Source organism: Dysidea avara, chromosome 3, assembly GCF_963678975.1.
Source record: "Dysidea avara chromosome 3, odDysAvar1.4, whole genome shotgun sequence".
NCBI classification, from domain to species: Eukaryota; Metazoa; Porifera; class Demospongiae; order Dictyoceratida; family Dysideidae; genus Dysidea; species Dysidea avara.
This window is the reverse complement of record NC_089274.1, coordinates 45,472,808-45,497,691: the sequence shown is the minus strand read 5'-3', so window position 1 is coordinate 45,497,691 and position 24,884 is coordinate 45,472,808. Positions and strand designations below refer to the sequence as shown.

At 38.9% G+C, this 24,884-nt stretch overlaps 4 protein-coding genes and 1 non-coding gene across 5 annotated transcripts in view; 2 read left to right on the top strand and 3 right to left on the bottom strand.

The window, feature by feature from the left end:
• Positions 1–33: 33 nt before the first annotated feature.
• LOC136251281 (uncharacterized) lies at positions 34–4,294 on the top strand. The gene is made up of 13 exons (XM_066043717.1): positions 34–126; positions 180–680; positions 824–1,171; positions 1,225–1,274; positions 1,510–1,689; positions 1,736–1,836; positions 1,900–2,116; positions 2,173–2,240; positions 2,287–2,446; positions 2,506–2,598; positions 3,790–3,909; positions 3,964–4,055; positions 4,110–4,294. The coding sequence occupies exons 1-13, from the start codon at positions 60–62 to the stop codon at positions 4,192–4,194; spliced, it is 2,082 nt and encodes a 693-aa protein (XP_065899789.1). The 5' UTR covers positions 34–59; the 3' UTR covers positions 4,195–4,294.
• On the top strand, positions 4,223–6,122 carry LOC136251286 (kelch-like protein diablo). Its single transcript, XM_066043728.1, has one exon. It carries the CDS (start codon positions 4,324–4,326, stop codon positions 6,001–6,003), a length of 1,680 nt encoding a protein of 559 aa, XP_065899800.1. The 5' UTR covers positions 4,223–4,323; the 3' UTR covers positions 6,004–6,122.
• Positions 6,025–15,269, bottom strand: LOC136251268 (exportin-6-like). The gene is made up of 25 exons (XM_066043696.1): positions 15,166–15,269; positions 15,028–15,115; positions 14,867–14,979; positions 14,615–14,812; positions 13,894–14,546; positions 13,518–13,644; positions 13,372–13,469; positions 13,208–13,316; positions 13,066–13,158; positions 12,881–12,950; positions 12,432–12,594; positions 12,287–12,376; positions 11,473–11,626; positions 10,373–10,519; positions 9,659–9,733; positions 9,493–9,607; positions 9,286–9,441; positions 8,581–8,695; positions 8,476–8,535; positions 8,314–8,425; positions 7,550–7,617; positions 7,404–7,491; positions 7,246–7,344; positions 6,830–7,060; positions 6,025–6,233 (listed from the first exon to the last, which is right to left on the bottom strand). The coding sequence occupies exons 1-25, from the start codon at positions 15,166–15,168 to the stop codon at positions 6,129–6,131; spliced, it is 3,330 nt and encodes a 1,109-aa protein (XP_065899768.1). The 5' UTR covers positions 15,169–15,269; the 3' UTR covers positions 6,025–6,128.
• Trnam-cau (transfer RNA methionine (anticodon CAU)) lies at positions 13,780–13,851 on the bottom strand. The gene has a single exon. It is a non-coding gene; the product is annotated as a tRNA-Met (tRNA).
• LOC136251270 (5'-3' exoribonuclease 2-like) overlaps positions 15,261–24,884 on the bottom strand; it is a 13,542-nt gene continuing 3,918 nt past the window's right edge. The window contains exons 7-21 of the mRNA XM_066043698.1: positions 24,387–24,544; positions 23,297–23,505; positions 22,706–23,227; positions 22,562–22,646; positions 22,458–22,508; positions 21,760–21,867; positions 21,449–21,538; positions 21,323–21,395; positions 16,979–17,062; positions 16,819–16,928; positions 16,684–16,769; positions 16,441–16,566; positions 16,268–16,393; positions 15,848–15,975; positions 15,261–15,573 (exon numbers count right to left, since the gene is read on the bottom strand). Coding sequence (XP_065899770.1) covers positions 15,353–15,573; positions 15,848–15,975; positions 16,268–16,393; positions 16,441–16,566; positions 16,684–16,769; positions 16,819–16,928; positions 16,979–17,062; positions 21,323–21,395; positions 21,449–21,538; positions 21,760–21,867; positions 22,458–22,508; positions 22,562–22,646; positions 22,706–23,227; positions 23,297–23,505; positions 24,387–24,544 — 2,177 coding nt within the window. The 3' untranslated portion in view covers positions 15,261–15,352. The remainder of the gene's footprint in view (positions 15,574–15,847; positions 15,976–16,267; positions 16,394–16,440; positions 16,567–16,683; positions 16,770–16,818; positions 16,929–16,978; positions 17,063–21,322; positions 21,396–21,448; positions 21,539–21,759; positions 21,868–22,457; positions 22,509–22,561; positions 22,647–22,705; positions 23,228–23,296; positions 23,506–24,386; positions 24,545–24,884) is intronic.

The following is a 24,884-nucleotide window of genomic DNA, read 5'->3' as shown; positions in this document are numbered from 1 at the left end:
GGTTTGCCTATATAAGCAGCAGTCGTGCTTGAAGTTGTTATTTTAAACAGGCTACCAAGATGAGAATAGTGTTGCCGTACACGATATGGATCTTTGTGTGCTCCATAATTGGAATAAACTCACAAGGTATGTAAGTAAGTAGTTAAAGATTGAATTAAAGTCTGTTATGAAATAAATAGAACTCAGTTGTATTAGTGCACAACCAAGTCAATTACTGAAAACCACAGACCATTATGTAGCAGGGGAGATTCAGGCATTAGTACCAGGAATGCGGTTTAACTGCAGTGGAAAAATTAAGTCATGGAAAATGGGATTTTCCCAGACATATTTTGACCCTTCAGTCAAGTCCTACAAACTACAAGTATGGCGTTATCACAGTAATGGGATGTATCAGCTCCTGGGATCAAATGAAATTCTGACCAATGAAAGCACAGGAGAACCTCAGATACTTACATACAACGTACCAGAATCTAGTCAAATTCGTTTTTCAGTTGGGGACATTGTTGGATTTTACATTAACACAGACAACAGCACGCTTCTGTTTGAATCTACTGACATGGGAAGTGATGTTGTCCTTTATACTTCAGTATCATCTGGTGAACAGCTCTGTACTTTTGATACTACGTGTAGCAACCAAATCATTAAAATGAAGCAACTCCCACAAATACAAGTTGAATATGGTACGTTTCTATCCCCAGTTCTATAATTGTACTCTGGTAGATATGTTTACTTCGTACATTACATAGCGAATACTGTCACATTTAAGACTGTGTGTTTATGATTCAGTTAGAACATGATCTAGTGTTGTGTTACACCCATACAGAATCCATCACCAATATGGGAAACAATAACTATGTCCTGTGTCACCATTGGTCAAACTTTTACACTGAGGATTGTCAACGTCTTCAAATAAGTGATCCAATTGATGACCAAATACCCACTGAGACAAGTGGGACATCAGATAGACTGGTAAATAATACTTCTGATGCCAGCACATCAAAGGGTTCCAAGAGTAATGTGGCAGCAATTATAGCAGCATCCATAAGTGGAGTGGTTACCATATTTCTGCTAGTGATCATAACAATGATAGTAATTGTATGTGTAAGAAAGAGACGCCAACAAAGCATATCTGATCATCTAATACACGGTCCAGCAGGGCTCAATCTAAAACGTAAGAGCATTTCCATTAGACCTGAAAATGTAGTCATTATCTCTCTTCCATAGTGTCTTGCACTGATACTCCAAAGCACCAGCCACTAAACTATTACTCTGAGGTAAACTAATACACCCTAAGTGGGATGGTAATCAATAAACAACAGTTTATACACGCACAGCAGGTTCTTAGGGGTACGTACATACGTATGCATATTTATCCAAGTTGTCTGGCACAACCATTTACCTTTGCTTGAGTTTAGTTTCTGTTTTCCTACTACAAGGCTTTCAGCCTTCCTACATAGCAGGATAGTAATTAATAATAAACATACACTTCTAAATTTCTTATTATTCTAGGACAAAATAATTGAGCACATTATAAGTGGCAAAGGTCTTCAAGATAAAGTGGACGACTGGAAAGAAGATGATTACATTGTAATGAGCAGTTTTCTAGGAGACACGTATGAAAAGATTAACAGAATTGGATCACTGAAGAAGGAAAACTTGAATCAGGAAGATTCAGTAGTCAGACGACAGGTATAAAATATTTACCAGCTCGATTTGCTAAGTAACTTCACTTTAGCCTACAGAAACCTGCAAAAAATCTGATCAAACCATGTCAAAAGCTATCAATGAATGGATAAATAACACAAATATTACAATACTTCCTAAGGAGAACATAAAGTAAGTAATCTAATTACCACCAATCATTTCTCTTGTCACAGTATCAAATTGTTAACTTTACAGGTTCCTTGCTCAAATAAGGACTTGCAATAACACAGTCGTACACAAAGCTGTGTTAGAAACGGATGAAGAAGGAAAACGAGAAGTAGCTGTGAGAGAACTACAGAAGGATGCACGCAAAACAGAAGCAATAAGATTTATGCAAGAAGTTGCCGTCCTGACACAGTTACATCATCCAAGTATCGTACAGTTTTACGGGATTGTAGAAAATGAAAATCTAGTGAGTACAAGCTATCAGAAATTAGTGATATGCTCAAACTTATCTTCACCTTGTAGAGAATGGTTGTAGTGGAGCTAGGTACCCATGGCAACTTGGAAGAATTTTTAGAAGAACAGGCTGAAATGTAAGTACCAATTACTCGCATACTAACGATTAACATATACTTCTAGAACCAGAAAAAGTCAGTCAATGCCAGTGCAACTACAGGAATTATTAAAGCTTTTCAGTAAACAAATAGCAACAGGAATGAACTATGTTCATAACAAAGAGTTCGCACATGGAAATTTAGAAGCAAGACAAGTAATCATCACTACACAAAAACAATGCAAGGTGACACTATAGACTAACATTGCCATACAATGTGTACCATACTACCCTTCTCCACACAGATTACAGGGTTAAGTGTGATATGTTCTGTTTGTCCACGAGATATGATGTCATACTTGCCCAGTAGTGCAAAAATGCAGCTGCCACCACCAGAGGTGAGCAAAGGATAATTTAATAAGCATATGCACAGCAAACCTCTTTATTCTGGAAACTTTGGGGCAGCAGTCCAAACATACGTATGTATACTAATACAAATAAGACCAGTGTAGAGAGGTATCTCGATTATTCACATTAGGAGCCCACAACCACCACAAGATGCCTTGTGGTGGTTATGGGCTCCTGTCTACACTAATACAACATAGACAAGTGTCCTGGTTGTCAAGGTATCCAAACTTCACTATGCATTTTAGGAGAGGGTTCTACTGTAAATGGTTGTGTGGTACATGCTTGCAGCATATCAGTTCAGAGGTTTCATCACCAAGTGTGACCACTGACCTAAATCTGGGTGGCCTACTGATCAAATCACACATTGGTTTCACTTTAGTTCACCTTTCCTATTTGTTTTTCTTAGGTATTGCACCATTATTATTAGTTTCCTGACTTGTGGTAACACTTTTAATGATGTTTGGTTATTAAGTTACACTTGAGCCACAAGTTGCCACTAGCACAAGTAGTTCGTGTGATGTTGGTGCTTCCCTTCAGTTTTGTTGAAGCATAAAATTAAGATGATAACTTTCAATTTGTTCACAAATTGGCTGAAGGGTGGGTTGGTTGGGTCTAAGTAACAACATTTAAATTTAGGTACCACCTTAGTGAAAAGGTGGGGTGATCTGGTAGATGTGATAACAGCAGACGTCTATTGAAACCTTAATGTGAGGATACACAACTGAGAAATTTAGAAGACCCCCAGTGACTGTAACATGGTAAACCTTACATTTAGGAAAAGATACATTGGTAATTTGTTAGCTTTAATGTTTGTCATCCAATTGTTTTCTTAGACGGAGGTACACCATAAAAGATTGTAACACTGTAAAAATACAAATATGTACCTAATCAGGTTTCTAAGTATGCAGGGCACATAGCCTTGTGACCTGTACACAAGAAGTTATGTTGTTTGTGTATAGGATGAATGCTGCAGGTAGGATTCTGAATCCCAGGCTGTGTGGCTCCTTAGACACTTGCCTAGAATGTAAGATCAACTGGTCTGGGATTGCTTTTCTGCATTCAACAGAGTTTCAATGTGATAAGCCTTCCTGTGTGGGTCCCTAGTGGGAAAATTATGTGTACTCAACTTGTGCTATTTGGTCTGTTCTACACTTTATTCATGCTATGATAACAACACACAGGTAGCTGAAGATGGCAGATTTTCAAAGGCTAGCGATGTTTGGAGCTACGGCACAGTGTTATATCAAATGTGGGGCACTGGACACAAACCACGTGATAAACTAGAGACAGCGTACAATGAGGTAAATCATACACACACATCACCACATGTATTAACATGACTGTACCACCTCCAGTTACTCTACTCAGGGGACACAAAATGTGAAGCCACAATACCAGAACTACCTGACAGTTTGCCACTTATAAATAAAATTGTCCAGGAGTGCTGGTAAGTGTGATCAGTGTGTAGACTTTACAATACAAATGACACTCCTCGATACAGGCAATTAAACTCAATGAAAAGACCGACCTTCTCCGAGTTGGTTACCAGAATTTCTGAACTAGATACTGACTACTGCGATGTATAGGGACACACACGAACAACACGTAATGCATTCACCCTCGCCAAAATTTTTATAATGTAAATTGTATTGTAAAATAATACATTATGGGTTTTAGTTTAAATGGCACGTGATTGTTTTGTTGTGTGAAAAATAATGGGCGATAAAGATAAGCAACACTACGCAGAGCATTCCTTCTCACCTAGGTTGCTAAGTGGACTGAATGAAATGCGACTCAGTGAAGAATTGTGCGATGTCACTTTGGAGATCTCAGGAACAAAGATCCAGGCACATCGGAACATACTCGCGGGTATTAGTCCGTATTTCAAAATCATGTTCACCGGGCCCTTTACTGAGACAGGGAAAAGGTGTGTTAAGATAGACGGAGTGTCTCCTTCTGCAGTAACCCAATTGGTGGAGTATTGTTATAGTGGAAATCTTTTGATCTCTGTGGACACGGTACAATGCTTGTTTGAAGCCGCCTCCCTGTTTCAAATGGATAGTGTGTGCGAAATTTGTTGCGACTTTATGACTAAGCACATTACTCCAGCCAACTGTCTAGGCATTCAACGTTTTTCAGAAGTTCATGGCTTTGTCAAACTTTGTGAAAAGGCCACCCGCCACATAGTGGACAATTTCAGCTTGGTCACTGAAGAGGAAGAATTTTTTGGACTAGAATTGGACAAGTTAAAATGGCTCTTGTCAAACGATGAGTTAGAGGCAGAATCAGAGGATATCATACTTGACGCTGCCTTGTCCTGGTTGAACCACGACCTAGAAAGTCGTAGTGATTTGATGCACGAGGTATTGTCAAGTATTCGACTACCACTGCTCAGTAATGAAACACTGGTTACTAAATTACATGGAAACTCTTTGTTTGTCGGTCGCCATAACTGCACCCAATTAATAGCAGATGCAATGGCATACAAGTTGTTACCATTGGATTCTAATAAACTAAAAGGCATGGGGATGACGCAGGCCCGTAAAGGGAGAAGGGCTATATACGTCTTGGGTGGGATTCAGCAAAGAGATGGTTCCAGATCAAGCAGAGTACAAAGATTTGATTTACAGAAAGGACAATGGGACGTAGTGGCACCCATGAGTTGTCCCCGAAGTGGAGTCGGTGTCTGTGTGGCTGGGCCTTACATTTATGCTATTGGTGGTTACAATGGTGTGGAAAGAGTGAGCTCTGGGGAACGATATGATACTACAACAAACAGTTGGTCCAACATAGCTCCAATGCCGTCGTGTCGATCGTCTCTATCACTGGCTGTATACAACGGATTTATCTATGCTCTAGGAGGTAGAAATTCTTCTCATCTCAGAGTAGTGGAACGCTACAATGTTGATCAAAATACATGGCAAAGCTGTCCCCAAATGATTGAGCCAAGATGTTATCCTGGGGCCAGTGCACACAAGAACAAACTCTATGTCATAGGTGGATTCCAGAACATGTCAGTAGAGTGCTTTGACATTGAACTACAACAATGGAGCTTGATTACAAGGTGTTGTAATTTACCTGTACATAATCCTGATGGAGCAATGATCTATAATGGGTTCTATATCATCGGAGGCCCAAAGGATGAATCTAGACCCTCTGTAGACGTTAACGTGTTGATGGCATTTAATGAAGAGGAACAGAAATGGAAGAGGATGGTGACACTACAAAACAATGGCACCAAAACAAGAGCAGTTGGCAGCAAAGGATTACTCTATAGTTTCATTACCAATGAGGAGGGCCTGTGGGTAGAGTGCTATGACCCGCAGACAAAGAAACTCACAACAGTAACAATGCTCCCTGACTTAGCTCTCTATTCTGGTTTTGTATTAGCTTAGCTTCTTTGCCAATACACATAATTGTATATTAGATTTATTTTATGATTTAACATGATTCAATATTAATTTTGTACAAATTGATCATTCAATTGCATTAATTATAATTACAAAATACAAGTGATATATCAGCTGAGTTTGACAGTGCCCATTCTAGAGCTGTTGTTACAAATCATAAAGTAGCGCAAGTCATTGGAGAACTGACGTACATTGGACACAAAAGTTGGCAAATCCTGCGTAACAAAGAACACATGAATACAGTTAACTTGGCCATGTAATATCGTGTCAAAGTAACCAAAGATGACTACTTCATAGAACTGTCTAAACATGCTGGGAATATAACTCCTACTAATCGTCAAGTTACCAAATGTTGATAAATTGTTTGCTAAATTTGTCAACAATGCCCAAATGTTACATGCTGCAGTGAAATCTTAAAGGCATTGACTACCATGCTCACTTTTTATACTGGTCAAATCAAACAAACTTGGCTAGGGAGTATCCCATTTATAAGGCCACCTGGCATGCACAGATCTGCCATGATTATACAACCAAACACAGTGGCCACACTGCTACTGACGAAAATTTATTGCATACCAAAATTAAGGTTTGTTAGGGCTGTAAGAGGCTTATAGCATGTACTACTATCAAGAGTTCGCCATGTGGTATAAGGATCTCACTAGTATCAATTCCACAATTAAACTTGTATTTGAGATCATGAGCTGCTCAATACATTCCCACGCCACACACAATACATTTTATTATCACACTAGGGACCCAATATAGCAGGCAATATCTTGACAATAGCAGAAAAAAACAACTTATAGTTCACCTCATCTGGTTTATAATTGGTGGCAATCTCAACCCTCTGTTCTTCGCTGATGCCCTCACATCGCTGCAAGAAGTCAACCATAAAACTGGTGTGAAACATGTTGAAGTCAATGGCGGCCATGTTGTACATGCAACAACAGATCTCTTCCTGTAGTAAACCATGACTCTGTTGTATTAATACTTGCAGCAACAAGTGGAGAAACTGGTACAACATTACTGACTTGAACTGAGGCTGTGTACAGAAATACATTAGCAATAAACAGTACACTAGGTATAACTGTAAGTGGCACAAGCTATTGATAGAATATCAAACGTAGAGAAATTCATGCCATATGAAGGCAAGGTCAACCATGTACAGTGACTTTTTAGCATTTTTTGAGAGATGGACCTCATGTACACGTTTCATGACTTACATACCTTAGAATACAATTTATGCTTGGTGTTGAGTGACTCCATATATTCAATGTTCTTCTTAAATATGGTGAGGTCTGATTGTAGAAACGATTGTCCAAATGCCTGTAGGTCAACATAGTCGTGTTACCATGGTAACTTATTGTACTGTGTGTAGTATGTACCATCATGATGGCTGTAAACTCGTTCTCATTTTCAATTGGCTCATCTAATTCGTCCATGTGAGATAGGATGTTAGCAGGAAAGAAAAATCTGCCACAGGAAAAACAGAAACAATTTATCATAGCATGTGATAAACACATGTACACACCTCCAATTATTGAGCATCACCTCATAGAGAAGTTCAAAGAACACTCCCTTTATGTCTGGGACATCTCTCTATTAGAACAAGCATGGTGACAAAAAACAAGATTTTTGTTATGGAAAAAGAAACTCCACACGGTAAATCTTTGCCCAGCATAAACGATACATAATTATAATACAATGTACATACAAATTACAATGGAAGCTCTTGTCTTGTTAACTCCCCAGAGCCCTAGTCTGGTTCCATAAATTTTGTTACTTCTGTAAGAGCAAAACCTCTACGCTACACCTTGGTCCATTATACACAGGTTCCACAAAAACACTGCAACACATCATTGTGCTGACAATAAAAAGTAGGGCTGAAACAAATACTAATACTGGTGAGTACTCGTTAAGGATTTTGGTACTCAGATAGTAAAATTGGTACTCGAGTACTCGTTAAGATCACATGACCCAGCTCACATGATGTGTTAGTGACACAATGAAGGCAGTAGAGTTTGATTGGCATTTTTTGTCAGGGACACTAACATCAGTACTTTAATACAGTGTGTGTATCATTGTTGTTACTTGAAAAGCTGTACACTGTTTAAGGTTGGTACAAACATGTCAAATGGGTATGATTACAAATAGCTAGTATTCGTGAGTACTCGATCATTAACTCTAGAGAGTACTTGAATACTAAAAAACCATGATTGCTTTAGCCCTAATAAAAAGTGGCTGAACATGCTTGCAGAGATTCTCACAGATTATAACAGTACAAGAAGCACTTACTGGTGCTAAGATCGGGTACATCTGTCTCAAGGCAAACGATAAGATGCTGGGTAAAAATGACTTGTAAATTGTGGAAAAATCCTTCACAAGTAAGATAAGAATTTTAAGAAAGCTACAAAGGGAAGATGTGGTTATTTCTTCACGGAACAAATACAGACTCACTTTTCAACAACCTGTGCACCTATACTTCCCGATGATAAAACAGCTTCCTCAAGTCTCTCTCTAAAAGAACACCTGTAAATCTGAAGAACACACATTCACACATACTTTGTTAATAGTGTCATAAAAGTCTGTGTAGTCCTCTCAACAAGTGCAGCACCAATTTGACTTTGTAAAGCATTAAAAAGTGTTAGGAAGAACTTCATTAGTACATGTAGGACATCTGAAACAACAAAACAGATCATACTGACGGCAGTAAGCCAACACTGCAACACCATACAGGTCACGTATCCACCTCTGCATGAAGCAGGTACACCATATCACTAATGATCATACACTGTATACTTTACATGACGAGGTGATAGTTCATGTAGGGACTTCTCAGTATAGAGTGTATGTGTTACATGTGCAATAACAACATGTACAACTGGAGAAGTGTTAATTACCTGAGAGCATGCACTAGGTGGATAAGATGACATTTGGTGAAATTCATGCACCATTACAAGCTCATTGCTACAAGTGCACACATACATGCAACACATATGCACATTCATGCACGCATACAACCAGGGTATTTGATTAAGCAATATGGCACTCCATTGGCCCAGTGTGAACACAAAATGACCCACACAACTCATGGCCTCTGCCTCTGTTCCAATTTTCTCAGCACTAGTTCAGCTTTGTGACTAATACACATCAAACATAAGCTGATTGGTCCAGTGGTATACTACTGGTGGAGCAGTAGATGTCTGGGTTGGGCCAGTTTGGCTCAGAGTCGAAATACTTATCAAAAACCCTGCATACAACACGTACCCAACTTATTGAGGTATATACTGAACAGGCTTATTGTGACATCAATGATTCCACTAATGGATTTGTACATTATTGCTTTGGATTTGGCACGCTCATGCACCACTGATGAAACAAGATCCTCTAAAGCTAGCAGTGCTTCACTAATCAATGGCGTGGCTAAAGTAGAGACACAGGTACATAATACCCTAACAGGATATACCAATGTACCTTTGATTTGTAGTTCTTTGCTAGTGAAAAAGTTCACCTGTTGAGTTGTTTTTGTGTAGTTTTTGCACACAGCATTAACTAGCTTGTTGTGTTCTGTACTTCGCTGCTCCCAGTGCTGAATGTACAGTACATGTATGAAATGATGGTATGAGCGTGGGGGGAATACCTGATCAGCATCTGCCTTGTTGGGCCATGGAAGAAGTAACAGATGTGACAACATCTTTAACACCAATAGGTAGACCTGATTGATTAACGCACATAGGTAAATTGATATAGTATATAATAGTGATGCCACGATAGATCATATATCGCGATAATCATCGTGATAGAAACATTTCATGATAATCGTGATAGAGAAACAACTATATTGTGATATAAAAAACACAAATTATTTAGTGAGAAGTTACTTAATATTTGCAAAAAATAAGGATATTTCTATGGCAACATGTGACGATGCGTAAAAACATTTGTCAAACCGTTGTTAAAAATTGATTGAATAATTAAACCTTGTCCTGTGAAAACACTAACATATTCAATTCATTTAATCTATCGTGACTATCATGATATAAGTCCCATGATATTGTGATTATTGTGATATTAAAATTTTCATATTGTGGCATCACTACTATATAAGCAGTACCTCATACACATGCACTACACACATGTACACATGCACTACACACATGTACACATGCACTACACACATATACACATGCACTACACACATGTACACATGCACTACACACATGTACACATGCACTACACACATGTACACATGCACTACACACATGACACATGCATGCATGCACGCACGCACACACACACAAACATCCTCACAAATGCACACACACTACACAACACACACACACACAATAAATACCTTGATAGGGAGTTGTTGCAATTCACCAATAACAGCCTTGTGCAGAAGTCGCTGGAAAGGCGGCAATGAGAGGAGGCTATGATGCCTTACAACTGAGACCAGAGACAACAACAAAGTACCACTGGCTACCATGGCTATCTCATTAATCTGAAAATTAAACCCACAATCAAATACACCACAAGCTATAGCAACAAATGCCCAAGGTTGCTAACACAAACAACAATAATCAAATTAAAGGAAGTCAATGGTCCAGCCACACACACACATCACAAGCATCATATTTCAATATAACCATGGCAACGCCTTGAACAATAACAAATAAACTATCACCAGACATATAGTGTGACAAAGTAATTACCCTACACATAGACAATTCATTGGCACATAACTCCTTTCTTTATAATTTGTGGCTTCAAGAAACTTGCAGTCCCTGAGCCAACAGGAGAACACTACCTGGTAGTAGTTTATTAATGTAATATTAGATCAGTAGGACTGAAAGGAACTGATGGTTGGAAGGAAAGTAAGTGTGACTGAAAACTGATGGAAACTATAAACCTGACAATGTTTACAAGCGACCTTAGTAAAGGTTTTATGAAAATGTCTCCACTGAAAATGAGTACCAATGAAACCAAATGTTTATTTTGCAAGCTGTGTCATAATGCACAATTTGAAATTTTTAGGACATTTATTTGCTACTCCTATTCAAATGGTACGGCAATAGTAACTCTCCTAACCAAAGGAACTATTCAAGGGTGGCACCCACTTAAGAAAACACAAGCATCCACAGACACACAAAGCAAAGCAAAGCCTATGGCAGCCATTTGAAACACAGCTACTGTCGCCCAGCAAACCAACACTGGGATGCCTGTGCACCACTCAGGCACTTGAGCCTTGTGCAGGGCTAGTAACCCACAGGAGAACTGTCTAGGTCTCATGGAGAGAGGTCACGGAACCCAAAGTTCCACAACAACCCCAACACTACTAAGCGAGACAAGGACAGTTGGGAATTTGTTTCCCCAGGTACCCATTGATGTTACAACTGGGTGGGCTGCTTCCCCGGCCACCACACTGACACACACAGACACATACACACTACATACCCCTGGGGATAACACAGGTTCACAGGCCTCGGCAATTGCCACAATGAATTGCAGTAGTTGTGACTGAGAATAGTCTGGTTCCAGCATCATAGCTGAATAGTATTCTGACAACCAGTGAGTGTAAGCTCTAAGGGTCCCCAGTACATACATGTGTCTGTGAAGGAAAACAAGTGTAAATTCACAGAAACAATTCACACGTAGAGAATCTGTAAGGTGGCAATAATGTCTTGTTTACAATAGTGCACCATAAGCTTCTGTATTCAACAAGGGACTGAAGTGTGAAAAACATACAAGTTTTTCTTCTCAAACATTTAACACCATACTCCATAACCAAAGACTGGCATAGGTCATTGAATTGAAAATGAAACAGTACACCTAATTTAAATGGAGGCTAACTGGGAGGGAGGTCACGGAGCAGCATTTACGGGTACTCTAAGCCCTGCAGTACATGCACAGGAGTAATAATCAAATCCGAGATTTTTGGCGGGTAATTTGAGTGAGTACCTTATGCTAGTTGTAGTATGTAAGTTTCACCAGCTGTTCTGGGACCTCCTTGCCAAACTCCTCATTCCTGCCCCATTCACTAGTCAAATACCCCACACATGTAAACAACTGACATTAACCTTAAGCAATAGGACGAGCACAGTAGAACAGAATTTCATACAGTAGTTAAGTTTGTAAGGCTGCTTATACATAACTTAGCACCTTGTTTTTTACAGTGGCGGCAAGCAGACTCATATATATATATATATATATAGCTGCTATAAACTGTACTCCACCATCACTAAAAACACAAGCTTCATAGTATACTTACACATCAGTACAACACTTTAGCAAGACATCTGGACCCTCATTCAAATTAAACAGCTGGTGATCACTGCTGTATCTTGCTATAACACACAACCTAAAACAAACAATCATATCACAAAAGACAGGACATGAAATAATCTTGTGTTTACTTTGTGACTAATGTTTGTGCATCATTGAGCCGCGAGGAGAATACATCACCAGTAAAATGATCACTCAACCTGCCCATGGCTTGTACCGTAGTTGACAAATCACACAGGACCATGTAAAGCTGCTTGCAATTGTCTGACCCAGGTACCTTTAATACTCTACTCCCTACATATACAGCAAAACAACAATATTGTCACCATACTTTCAAATAGTACTACAATGTAACACTAGTCATGAAAATTATTGGCATGAGATTTGGATTTGTAACCCCTTTACTATTCTAAACTGATTTTCTCATAGTTCTTAAAACGTAATATCTACACAACTAGCCAAACTGGCATCCCTTTGCTATACTTATCCTAATGACCCAATCAGTTAATCCCAGTGGAATATAGCACAATACATTATAAGGTATGGCCTTGACTACAAACAGCATTTAATACAACTGTACCTTCCCTGGTCTCTTCCACAAGTTGGGCCAAGTTCGTGTATACTGACGAATAATGGTCCAACTGAGGTAACTAAAGAAAATAAATTCTCTTGTTAAAACAGCACAGAACTCCATGACACTGAAGCATGGATACTACAACTATAACCTAATGTTTATTATATGACAATTTGCTTTTACTCACTGACCAGTAGTTGAAAAGCCTCTGATGGATATAACTCAGCCACTTTGCCAACCACTTCCAAGCTCTGTCTCAGAAATGACGACCATTCAGTTTCATTCTAGACAGCAAGAAAGATATACACTCCCACTCAGCCATATAATACTTACATCATCATCTATTGCTTCATTGTCAATCTCCTGCAGTTCTTCTAAGTTGTGATGCATTTGAACTTTTCTTAAAATAGCATCCATTAGTGAAACCAGGATACTTTTATGCCTAAGATAAGGCACAATACAATACAAAAACATTATTAAGAAATGAAATATATTACTTTTCAACAGATACAGTTGAGTTGGATGACATGGAAATGACATGGTCTAAAAATACAATCCAGATATCCAAGCAAAGGTAGTAACCATCTAGATGGGGCTGTTCAAAATATGATGTGTGACTTGTCCACAATAGAATTGTTATTACCTGTTTAAGTGAATACTTTAAAAATAGAGTTAAAAACTCTACCACAGAAAAGTGTGGGTTAGATTCGATTCTTCTTAGGTGAGAAGAAACAAACGCTCTAAAAAACTCTGTACACTTTTCCAAGTATCTGAAAAAGAAAGTGGAAGTGCAGTGGTTGGTGAAAAAAGGTGTGCGTAAAAGGTGGCGTTTGAGTGAAAAAGTGTACTCAAAAAAAAAAAAAAACGTGCACACTAAAAGGTACGTAAAAGCGAAAAAAAAAAGCTAGCAGAGGATGGTTTCGATCCATCGACCTCTGGGTTATGGGCCCAGCACGCTCCCACTGCGCCACTCTGCTACTTAAAGACGCTATGTGGTTTTAGAAGTATTTAAAGCTAACCTGTCATCCAATAACGGTAATTTCGCGTTGGTGAGTTGTTGCAACAAAAGCAATGATTTTTCAAATAATTTCAAAAGGAAATCCCCAAACTCCTGAGGGACACAATTCTGCATAACTAGTTCGTTTACACAGCTCATGGCAAGAGAACCCAGCTCCCCTGTTGTATCAGTGCTGTCATGGACACTCATGTGGCCCAAAGAAACAAAATGAAATATTGTATCAAGAGTAGCCAGAGTTATGGAACTTGACAGTGGTATCCAACTAAACAAATGGGCTAAAGTTCTCAAAGCTAAACAGCAAGTTTCCTCAGTTTCAATGTCCAATGCTGAATACTTTATTGTCATTCTAGTGTGTTGGTTAGCACCAGCAGGAAACAACCTGGAATAAACTCCACCAGCGGTGAGAGAGCTACAAGGTGAAATATTTGGAGAAGGTGGCGGAGTAGCAGCCACAGTTCTTTGCTGCTTCTCAGCAGTGTTGCTTAAAAGAGAAACAAGAAGTGACAAAAAGTGAGACGAATGTTCCAACATGAGTGAACGCAGTTGTTGCCGCCTTGTGGTTGTCACAAGATCTTCTCGAGGGGTCGCCAATTCTTCTGAAGCAGTCAGCAACACAATCAATCCAAGTGCAATTGAATCCTTGTTGTTTAACAACTGCAAACAGAATTTTTTGACATTAATATTTATTAATACATTACATTAAAAGAATAGCTGTAAATTACCTGTAATATGTTATCTATAAAATCTGGATAGGAGTGAGGCCAATCGACACGTGCAACATCAACTAACACTTTAGCCATCTTGTTCCTTAGAAACGCTGGTAGCACCTTGTATCTGTTTACCAAGTGATTCAACAAGAAGGCTCTAATTTCAAGCTTGTCAGAGTTGTCCATGGATGGCCACACGTGATTAATGAAACGCTACAGCATCAACACAAACATGTTACTAATCATACAACTAGAAATTTCACTCACCTCTAATACATTAAGGCAATACATAATGACATATTCGTTGCTGGTTTTCTCAATGAATTGTAAACAATATTTCCACGCACCCATCTGCTGGGCGAAGTTCTCTAGTATCTTACCTACAGCGAACAGGTGTGTGCGGGACACAACCAACGTACAGTACGTACCAATTTCAAGTTTTCTTTCATTGTTGCTGGAGCCAGTGTAAAATTCCGTCAGCAGAGCTTCCAGTTCCGTAAGAAGCGAATGATCCGACTGCACAAAACAAAGGCGTTTAGAAGTAACACTAAAACATTGACACTTACCATTCTCCCTTCCAAACGCTCAGTTTTCACTCAACAAATGACGGGAGAGTTCCATGATCACTAAACTCAAAACCACAATCAAATCACCTTCTCCCTTATAGAACACTCACATTTTTTTTTCAATGCATAAAAAATAGTACATAAATAATTGCTGGTGCACGTGTTAGAACTATGTACAATATATTAATTATTGATATCTTTTCCAGTTGGGAGTTCTGTTGGCACCACCAGGTGAATAGTAGTTGCCTTGTTGATGATGATGCTGTTGTTGCTGGTAGGGTCGATAGGAACGATCATTTTGCTGCTGTTGCTGCCAATGTCCCCGGCCTCTACCGCCACCGCCCCAAGCAGGAGGAGTAGAGAATCTCATTGGCTGAGGGATCGATTCCCATCTCATGTGTGATGAAGCTAAAAGGACAAAGCAATAAAATCACCTATATTATAATTATATCAGAGAATTAGCCTACGTTTTACTCCACTTGTTCAGCCATATTATTGGTCCTGCTATACAAAAATTCTTGGGCAGGGGAAGGTGGTTGTAATTACCCAGGACACTTGTACACTAATGACACATACACTTTGGGGATTATTCAATGGCCAGTTTAGACAGGTGAACCTATTATACAGGTTTGACTTTGTATTCTTGATACAATTTTGAGGGTGGTAAGTAGTTATTGATTACCTTGTCTTTGGGAAGAACCACCGAAGCTGCTGTTGTGCATTTGCTGGTATTGATATGGGGATTCCCCATAGCTGCCCATCATAGGAGGACGGCCCGACCGAGGCTGGCCTGGATCAGACAGACTATGCCTGGGGGCAACAAAATGGCTTTATGAATTATAATTGTGACCTGATTTTGGAAAATCAGTCTTAATGTCACATTTGACAACTCCAATATTTACAACAAGTATTCCAAGCAATTAATCAGCCTTACAACAGTTACAATTGTTAATCAGTACTTTATAGTACTACAAATTCTGAGAAATAACCTAACAGGTACCAAACTGTCTCAACAGTAACACAGTGAATTGTGAATTTCTAATTATTTCGCGCATGACATTAAGACTGATGTTCTGAAATCGGGTCACGATTACAAACTTACTGGATGATTCTCTTGGCCTGTGGAGGAGTGGCAAAGGGGTGTTGACGCTCCCTTGCCTTGAATCCCAGTACTGGGAAGTAAGGGCCATTACCAAAGTTCCCAGGCTTTAGAGTACGTGAGGGAATTCTAGAGTAAAAAAAATGTCAAGTATTATAAAGTTGATGTCTGCTTACTCTGCTCCTGGTAGAAGCTTGGCTTCAAATACAAATTCTGGAGGGAAGGATGGGTCTTGATATAGACAGCTGATTGTACGATTGTCCTTAATAGGCCGTAGTGATTGTATTGGTGGGGATATATACCTGTGAGAAGATATTGAATGAGAAATTGTGTACCCATTCATTGTACATGTATACAACCAGTAGATGTTATGGGAGAGGAAATATACATAATACGGGAGTATGAGAACACACACATACCCAGACTTCATATGTTGCTGCATTTTATCATCACATTCAACAACCCCAGACATGCCGTCAGTCAGGGAAGGATTGAGGGGAACTAACTATAACAACAATATCAACTACACACACATACACGGACACACAGCTCACTTGGTCACTGGGGCCATCAGGGTGATCTTCATACAAGCCATCTAGCATGGACGCAACTCGATGTGACTGATGGACAAATAACTCACCACACCCTCGACTATTCCGACTCACTGCAGATGTTACATTAAGACTGATCTAATAATAAACTATAGAAGCTTACTTTCATCATCGTCCAAATCTGGATAGACTATTTCTAATGCTTTCAGCAACCGCTTCTCGTCAACAAATGGCAGTAATGCAACTCCTAGCAAGACCACATGCACAACAACTAAGTTTGCAGTATCCATTATAAACATACAGAGTAGAACAAGTAATTGAAACAACTAGGGATGCATTTTTATACTATCAATAGATACCTTTTTATACTTAAAAACATGGGTAAACTGTGAACTACACTTATACACATGTAGTAGTAAAGTCATCTTTTAAAGGAACAAACGAAATGACAATTATGTATACCACTAAGCAAGCTTTTCCACCAATATAGAAAAATACCTATCTGAGCAGTAGATTTCACAATAGAGATACTGATACTAAAAATTGCCATACAATTTACACACCTCTCAAGTCAGCTATGTGTGACTGCTCTATTAGGATGTTTATTGTGCAGTGACTGTTCTATTAGAGTATTCCAATTTCTTTGCCAACATAGTAAGTAGAGGCTGATCAATATTTAACAGCAAATCCTGCACCTATTATGCTAGAATAATGCTCACCACTATTTCCAGCCTGTTATACCCCAAGTTTTGCTAGTATAGTATTTATGATGATAGTTATGATGATGATGATTGGCTATTATGCCAGGCAAAGTTGATTGCTAGTTTCCTGTGTCCGCCCGCATGCTTTTATGCACCTGCTTCGAATATTTCATTATCTATCACGTGACTTGTTAATAAATTCAATAAGGCGACTGTATGTGTGCGTGTTCAAAGCACTCAAAAGTGTTTGGTATCCTGGACAATTTTCCAGATGGAAGATAATTCTCTTTCTTTGTCAGAACTATTCGAGAAGACTCAGAAGATAAAAAGTGGTAGAGTTTCTTTAATCGTACCATCGTCTGAGCTAAGCATGGCACAGTTAGACAAAGTTTTCATTGAAAGTCCAAAGAGAACCTTACTAATATCAATCCAAATATTCAACTTTGCGATGTACTTATCAGTTTTGGACAGTTCATTTAGTACAATGTTGTTAACCGTGTCACTACTCCCGTATCTGTTGGTGTTACTACATTGGTACAGCCAAATATTTTTGCCGTTATGATGCAGAACAGTGCCAGGCTGTCAGCAGCAGAATGTAAGCCCTTGCCTGATTTGTTACCTGAAAGGAACAACAAAGACAAATTGTATTATGCTATAGTAGATTTTCTGGAAAGATTTCACCTGGATAAGCAAGGGAAATTTACATGGTTCACCATTTGTTCGTGCTCTCAGCAGTGCCCTTTGGTATATTGATGGGCATCACCATACTCTAAAAGAGGCAGGGTGTCCTGTGCCTGAAATGTTCACTAGATTTTCAGGCTTCAATAAACCAGAAATTTCAAAGCACAGAGAAAGGTCTGTAACGAACATGGATGCAAAGATTCTAAAACAGCATGCCACCGCTTTGAAGGAGTTTCTTTTGACTAGCTGGATAAAACATGAGCAGTGGAACAAACATATCAGGGCTTAGACCTACTTATTTCATCCTTTGAAGAGTAAGTGTCCCAATTGTTAGTAAAAAAGCAAAAATATTTGGAGCCAAAGAACAGTGGTATTGCTATTGCTGATTCACTTTATATTAAAGTGTTAAAGGTTTCTCACTCTTCATCATCTCACTTAGCTTCCTTATTGATGAACTCAGTGCTAAGGGTAATTACGAATATCTTTTTGTGCAAGATTTCACACCACCAAAACGTATTGATAGATTCCATTACATCCGCCAACTAGAAAATGGCCTTCCCTTTCTAGCTGTCCTCTGCACTTACTCTTTTGGGAGAAGCCTCGGCAATTACCATTTTGTATGGAAAATACCCACCCACATTGATGCTGATGCACTGCTTGGTGAAAACCAGAAAGTTATTGAGCAGGTTAAAAAAAAAATTCTTGTTCTACAAGAAATCCTTTTGTCAAGAATTTATTAACCATGTGGCACTTTAATACCAGATGCAAAAAAGTTATGCTCTCAGGGAAATTTTTAAATGGATAACAGGTAAGAAGTTTTTTATATGCCCTGTAATTTAGTAGTGTATACACATTTTGTTACTGTTATAGGTGATGCTAGTGTACCATCTACTACTCATGAAGCAAGAGAGTAGTTGAATACTTAGAGATGGAGGAATCAAGCATTGAGGGAACATAACCACTCCTTAAGTGATAAATTTGGGAACAGTGTAAAGCTTACCTTCAGGAAGTCACTGCAGTACACAAACGCCGGCACGATCAAGTCACATATTTAGCTGCAGCTATTTCTGTTTGTGATCTCATTGAACAAGTCAAGAAGAGATGTCTTGAAGGTACACCTAAGCCTAGTGAAGAACATAACTGAACAATGGACTATACTACAATTCTGGCCCAAAATCCCCGTACTAAAGTAGCTAGCTACTACCAAAAGGCCATTGAAATTAAAATGATGGTTCAGAAAAGGCATTTCAAAAAAACACATCCCGATACCCATTATGCTGCAGCTGTTTTTCGCTATATGCGTGAATATGCTGTATGCTTGCGTGATTGTTGCTTGATCATAAGTCTGGATGATAAACATTGCATAAAGGTCAGAGAGCCTGGGTTCCCTGCAGCAGCAGAGAGTGGTAAAAAAGTGATTGTCTCTTCAAAAAAGAATTCTGTGTAGGAGATCACAGTTCAGCTTGATTCTTCCCAGTGTTGCATTAATAATTGATGTTCCTGCTACTATTGATGGATCCTGGTATGATGGTGAAATACACATTGGTCTGCAGGATGCTGTATATGAACCATCTTCACCTTTACAGCACCTCGCTGAATTGTACTCCATTCTTATCACAAATATAGGCAACAAAAAAGCTTTATTTATTTATACAGATGGAGGTGCTGATCATCGTTTAACATTTGTATCTGTCCAGCTTGCTCTCATTGCATTGTTTCTAAATTTAAATTTAAACTTCATTTGTGCTGGCAGAACCTGCCCTCACCACAGTTGGAGGAACCCGGTTGAGTGCATTATATCTATTATTAACCTTGGATGTCAGTGGGTGGGGCTAAAGAGAGAAGAGGGTCCAGCAGAGTTTGAGGCTGCCATAAAGAATACAAATAACATTGGCCAGCTGCGAAAAACTGTAAAACAACCAATTGAGCTTTTATCAGATATTTTGCAGCATTTAACGCTTAAAGATACTGTAAGAAATTTCAATTCTTTGAAAGTTGTGATGACCCCATGATATTATTTTATTGTGGGAAATCTTGCAACAGGTAGATGAAACTCTGACCAATGAAGACACCACAAAAAAAGCAATCAAAGACAAGAAAGATCAACAAGAATTTTTAACTCACTGTTGCCAAGTGAGGAACTATAGCTTCTGCATAAAGAAGTGTAGTGTTGATGGTTGCAAGATATGCAAGCCAGTGTCCATGAAAATGGATGAAGTTAGTCAACTACGTTTTTTACCTGATCTGATGATCGACCTATCAAACCCTGACCATTATATTTCGTTTGATGTAGTGATGCAAAAGAAAACATCTGAAAAAGATTGCCCATCTTTGCAAAGGCAGAAGAAAAAGACTAATAGAATTTCCTGATGGTTTAGAGTCTGTGTGCATCCGAGATCATGTGACCCAGTGGAAAGGTTGTATTATTTTGCTGAATATGACCCCATTATGTTATTACTGTGCATCTGACAATGTTACCAGTGAAGTACCACCAGACGTGTACCCATTGTGTGGACATTGCATTAGTAAAGAACATGTTAAGAAGAGAAGTAAATAAAATACAATAGCTAAACTATTATCTGTTAATATAGTTGTGCGTACTGAGCTTTCATTAGTTTCTTTATATTATAACTACCATTTTTACTTAAAGTTTTATAATGAATAATGAACAATGACCTCCCGCCTACATCATATTTCGAAAATCTTGAAACAGGAAATGAGCTATCAACTTTGCCTGGCCTTATTCGGTATCGGAATACCTAAATAACCGATACCGATCAATGCCAAAATCAGCTCCAATTCGATACCGATCTGACTATCGGTGGAACACTACTTTAAAAGTAAAAAACACTGATGAATACTTCAACACACATAGGTCTGTGCTGGTCTGCAGCATAAACATATTTGTGTGGAGCTTGACTTCATGTATGGCCACCACTAAATCACCAAAAATTTAATTACTACATTAAATTCGGTATTTGAAAACAACATTGTTATCTAAAAAATACCTTTATTATACTTATACCTAAATACCTCCCAACCTTAGAAACAACACTCCAACACAACTGGTACACACACCCACCCACACACACACACACACACACATACATACATAATACTTTTACCTTGCCAAGCATATTTCTTTCCATTGAGATCAATCCGAAAATTTTCAGGGTAAAAGTCGATAATAGGAGAATCCTATCAGAGTACAATGTGTGTAGGTGATATGTCATGGACAAGAAGACACTTACCGGGTCAACCATCAAATTTCTCCAACTAGGTGGAAGAAAATTGCCACTAGCAGCTGGAAACACTGCCATCAGTTGCTCCAATGGGTTGAACTGGACACAAGAAACATGTATAGTGTGTGCATGCACACAGGTGAGCATTTGTACTTTATTTACAATAAGAATAATAATAATAATAATAATAATATATGTGGTGTCGTCTACTTGTTGAACATTTATAGTGTGTGAACGTGCACATGTAAGTGTTGTGCATTTGTAGTTTATAGTCCAGTCATTTTATGGTTATAATAATAATATATGTGGTGTCTACTTACCGGTACAGTTTTCTCTCTGAAGTCATTTCGAAGCTTCCCAATGCCAGAAAAATCCGATGCAAAAGGAGCATAGTGGAAAGGGTAATACCAATTCCATGAAGGGCAACCCTAGCAGAAGTATGAAAAATGTAATAAGCTGATTACTGGCTATCTGGAAGACTGACTATATACACATGGCCTAGTCAGAAAGGGATTGTGCATACAGTGTAGTCAGTGGGGCTTACTATAATACCATTACCCAGATAGCTACGATGCTAGTAAGTGTTGGTCAATTTAATTGCAACTTTACAATCTTATCAACAAATAATTCCTAGTACCAGGGGAACAGTAAAGCTTAGTTCCACCTGTCAGTGTTGCAGTGCTCATGAGTTTCTGATTTCACTGACTACTCTAGCTGTGTGTACAGATGCAGTCACACAGAATCATACAAAATGTCTCATTCACAACAGAGCTATAAAAATAAATGCTGCATGAATATTGTTCGGATTCCATGCACAGACAGTAATTTTGATATATATTCAGCCTCATTTGAACAGAGGCCTATATGGCTTGTCATCAAGTGCCACCAACCAGCCACCCGAAGTTAATATTCACTGAAATTAAATTATTTTACATTTACATAACACTAATAAGCACTAGGGTTTATAATAAATGCAGGTCATCGCAAAATGACACTAAACTATCACTGAAGTACATACCTGGTAGTAGTAACGCAGAACCCAGCAGAGCCCACGAGCATATGCAGTGGTCTGAAAACAATGTATCAGTATATCTCTACTATACAGGCGTAGATAACACATACCACTCTTTTGACAAGGTCTTTGTCAATACCCGATATGCCAAACTTGTTTGAATAGTATCTCTCCTTAAATCCATCCTCCCACAACCTGAGTTGCATTTATAAATATGACCACTATATTTATAAATATGAAATCAGTCACTTTACCTAACGTCATCGTTGGCATCTTCATCCTCTTCCATTTCACTGCGTCTTCTTTTTCGAGAATTGTCACTTTTCTCTGGAGTTGGAATAGAGCTTGTAGAAGTGTTCAACTGTTTATCTTTCTTCAAGAAATGCCGTAAGTCTTGGGCAGCATTTTTGTTGGATGCATCCACAGCAGCGTCTGGTTCATTCATCGAACGTTGTCTCCTCATTTCATATGCTTCTTGTCTTGGGTTATGAACTGGAGATGGTGTTGCTGAAATGGCCCGTGGTGCAAACTGTCCTTGTGGTACCCATCTTGGTGCTGAGTAACTGTTTTGTCTTGCACGTTTATTTTTCTGACGCTGACGGAAGTCCAGGTCATCTTCCCGCCTCTTTTTGAAAATGCCATCCTCCACTTCACCAAGTCTGTTCAACATCAGTTGCACACGAGGAAGATCAACCTGTCCACTGTGTGTCAGGTAGCCATGTGTCTCAGGAACAACCTCCTTGTATAAGCGGATTAGTCGATCAATGGCTCCTTCCCTGTGTAATAGAAGTAAATTTTTAACAGGTCTCCCTATGGAATACAGTGAAACAAGAGATTTCTCTTACCTGATTTGTAGTGATGGCAAATGGGGCAGAAAATCATTGCCCACAAAGAAACACATAAACACCCAGTCATCTACTGCACGCTCAAAATCAAATGGAAATGGCAAGCCATCAATCCTCAGCTCTCTCTCCAGGTACTCCCTTAACACATTGAGCCTCACAAATATGAATTCCTTCTCTTCAGCAGACAATGGCACAGCAAATTCATCAAACTACAAAAACAAAGATTCATACAGTAAGGGATGAGAGCTGTGTACTCTCCATGCAATAAGGTATCTATCAATATAATACACTGGACAACTTGAAAACCCCAAATGTGTTGGAGCAACTTGTTATAACCACTTGCTTTCTTAATAAGATCAGAAACTTTGGCTCACATCAAGACACACAATAGCGCATAGCAGAATTATACAACAAACAAAATATGCAATTTTCACACATGTCTATGACTAAACAAAAATGGGCCACTTTTTAGAGTGGAAGTTCCCCCAGCAACTACCACACCAAATTTGAGCAATATCAGTCCAGTCTTCTCTTCTCCTTCTTGAAAATATAATCACATATTGAAGTGTACTTATACATACTTTATTCACAGAGATTAGATAAAACACTGTTGAGCCAGATGCAATTTCAAAAGAAAAATAATGCTGTGTTCATTTCTTACACACCCCTGGTTTTAAATAGAACACAAATGATCCATTACTCTAATAGAACAGTCACTAAGTCCTCCTGAGCTTTCAATGTAGATTAACCAGTTAATCAGAGTGAACTTAAGGTAGCGATGGGGAGTTAATATGACCTTATATGGTATGGCCCAGCCTCAGTCACGTCAAAGAGTACTTAAAGTTGAGTTTGACGTTACAAGTAAAGCTTAGCAGTCCAATTATGAGGAGTTCCCAGTATACAGGTTGAATGCTGTGTCTACTGATCCTCCAGATAGAATGACTCAAGGTGAGCAAACTGTATGTTAACAGCACAAGCTACATTGCCACTAGACAATACAGAGTCGTTTAAAGTTGTGCGTTTGTAAAAAAAATTTTTAAATAAGAAAACAGAAAACACACACGATAAAAGTAGATCTATAAAGGTTTACCTCTCCACTTTTCTCCCTAGCTGCTCCAGTGCAGTCTTCCATGGAGTGGCCCTCTTGGTTACATATCTCACATGGCCTGGGTTTAGACTGCTTGAATTCCTCACGAATGATAGTGAAGTTAGGCTCATGTGTCGCCAGACCCAACATTATCAAATCAGCTATGGTGAGAAACACACAACATGGCCAACAAACAATTGTTATACAGTTTAAGTATGTTACTGTTTCATGGGCAAGTCAGGACAGCTCATTGGCAGAGCTGGCAGCCTATCCAAAAAGTATAAGGTTCAAATCCAGCTGAAGACCTATCAACATAATTTCCATCATCCCTTGATTTTTTCACTGTTCAACGTTGCTTCGGCCCGAGAGGTGCCTTTTGGCATACCGCAGTACATACAATACATTCTTCATGGATTTACCACTGTCCTCCTTCTTGTCCCATTCATCTTTGTTGACAGCGAAAAGTGTCAATTTGGTGGTAGCACGTGATCGCTTCCCTCT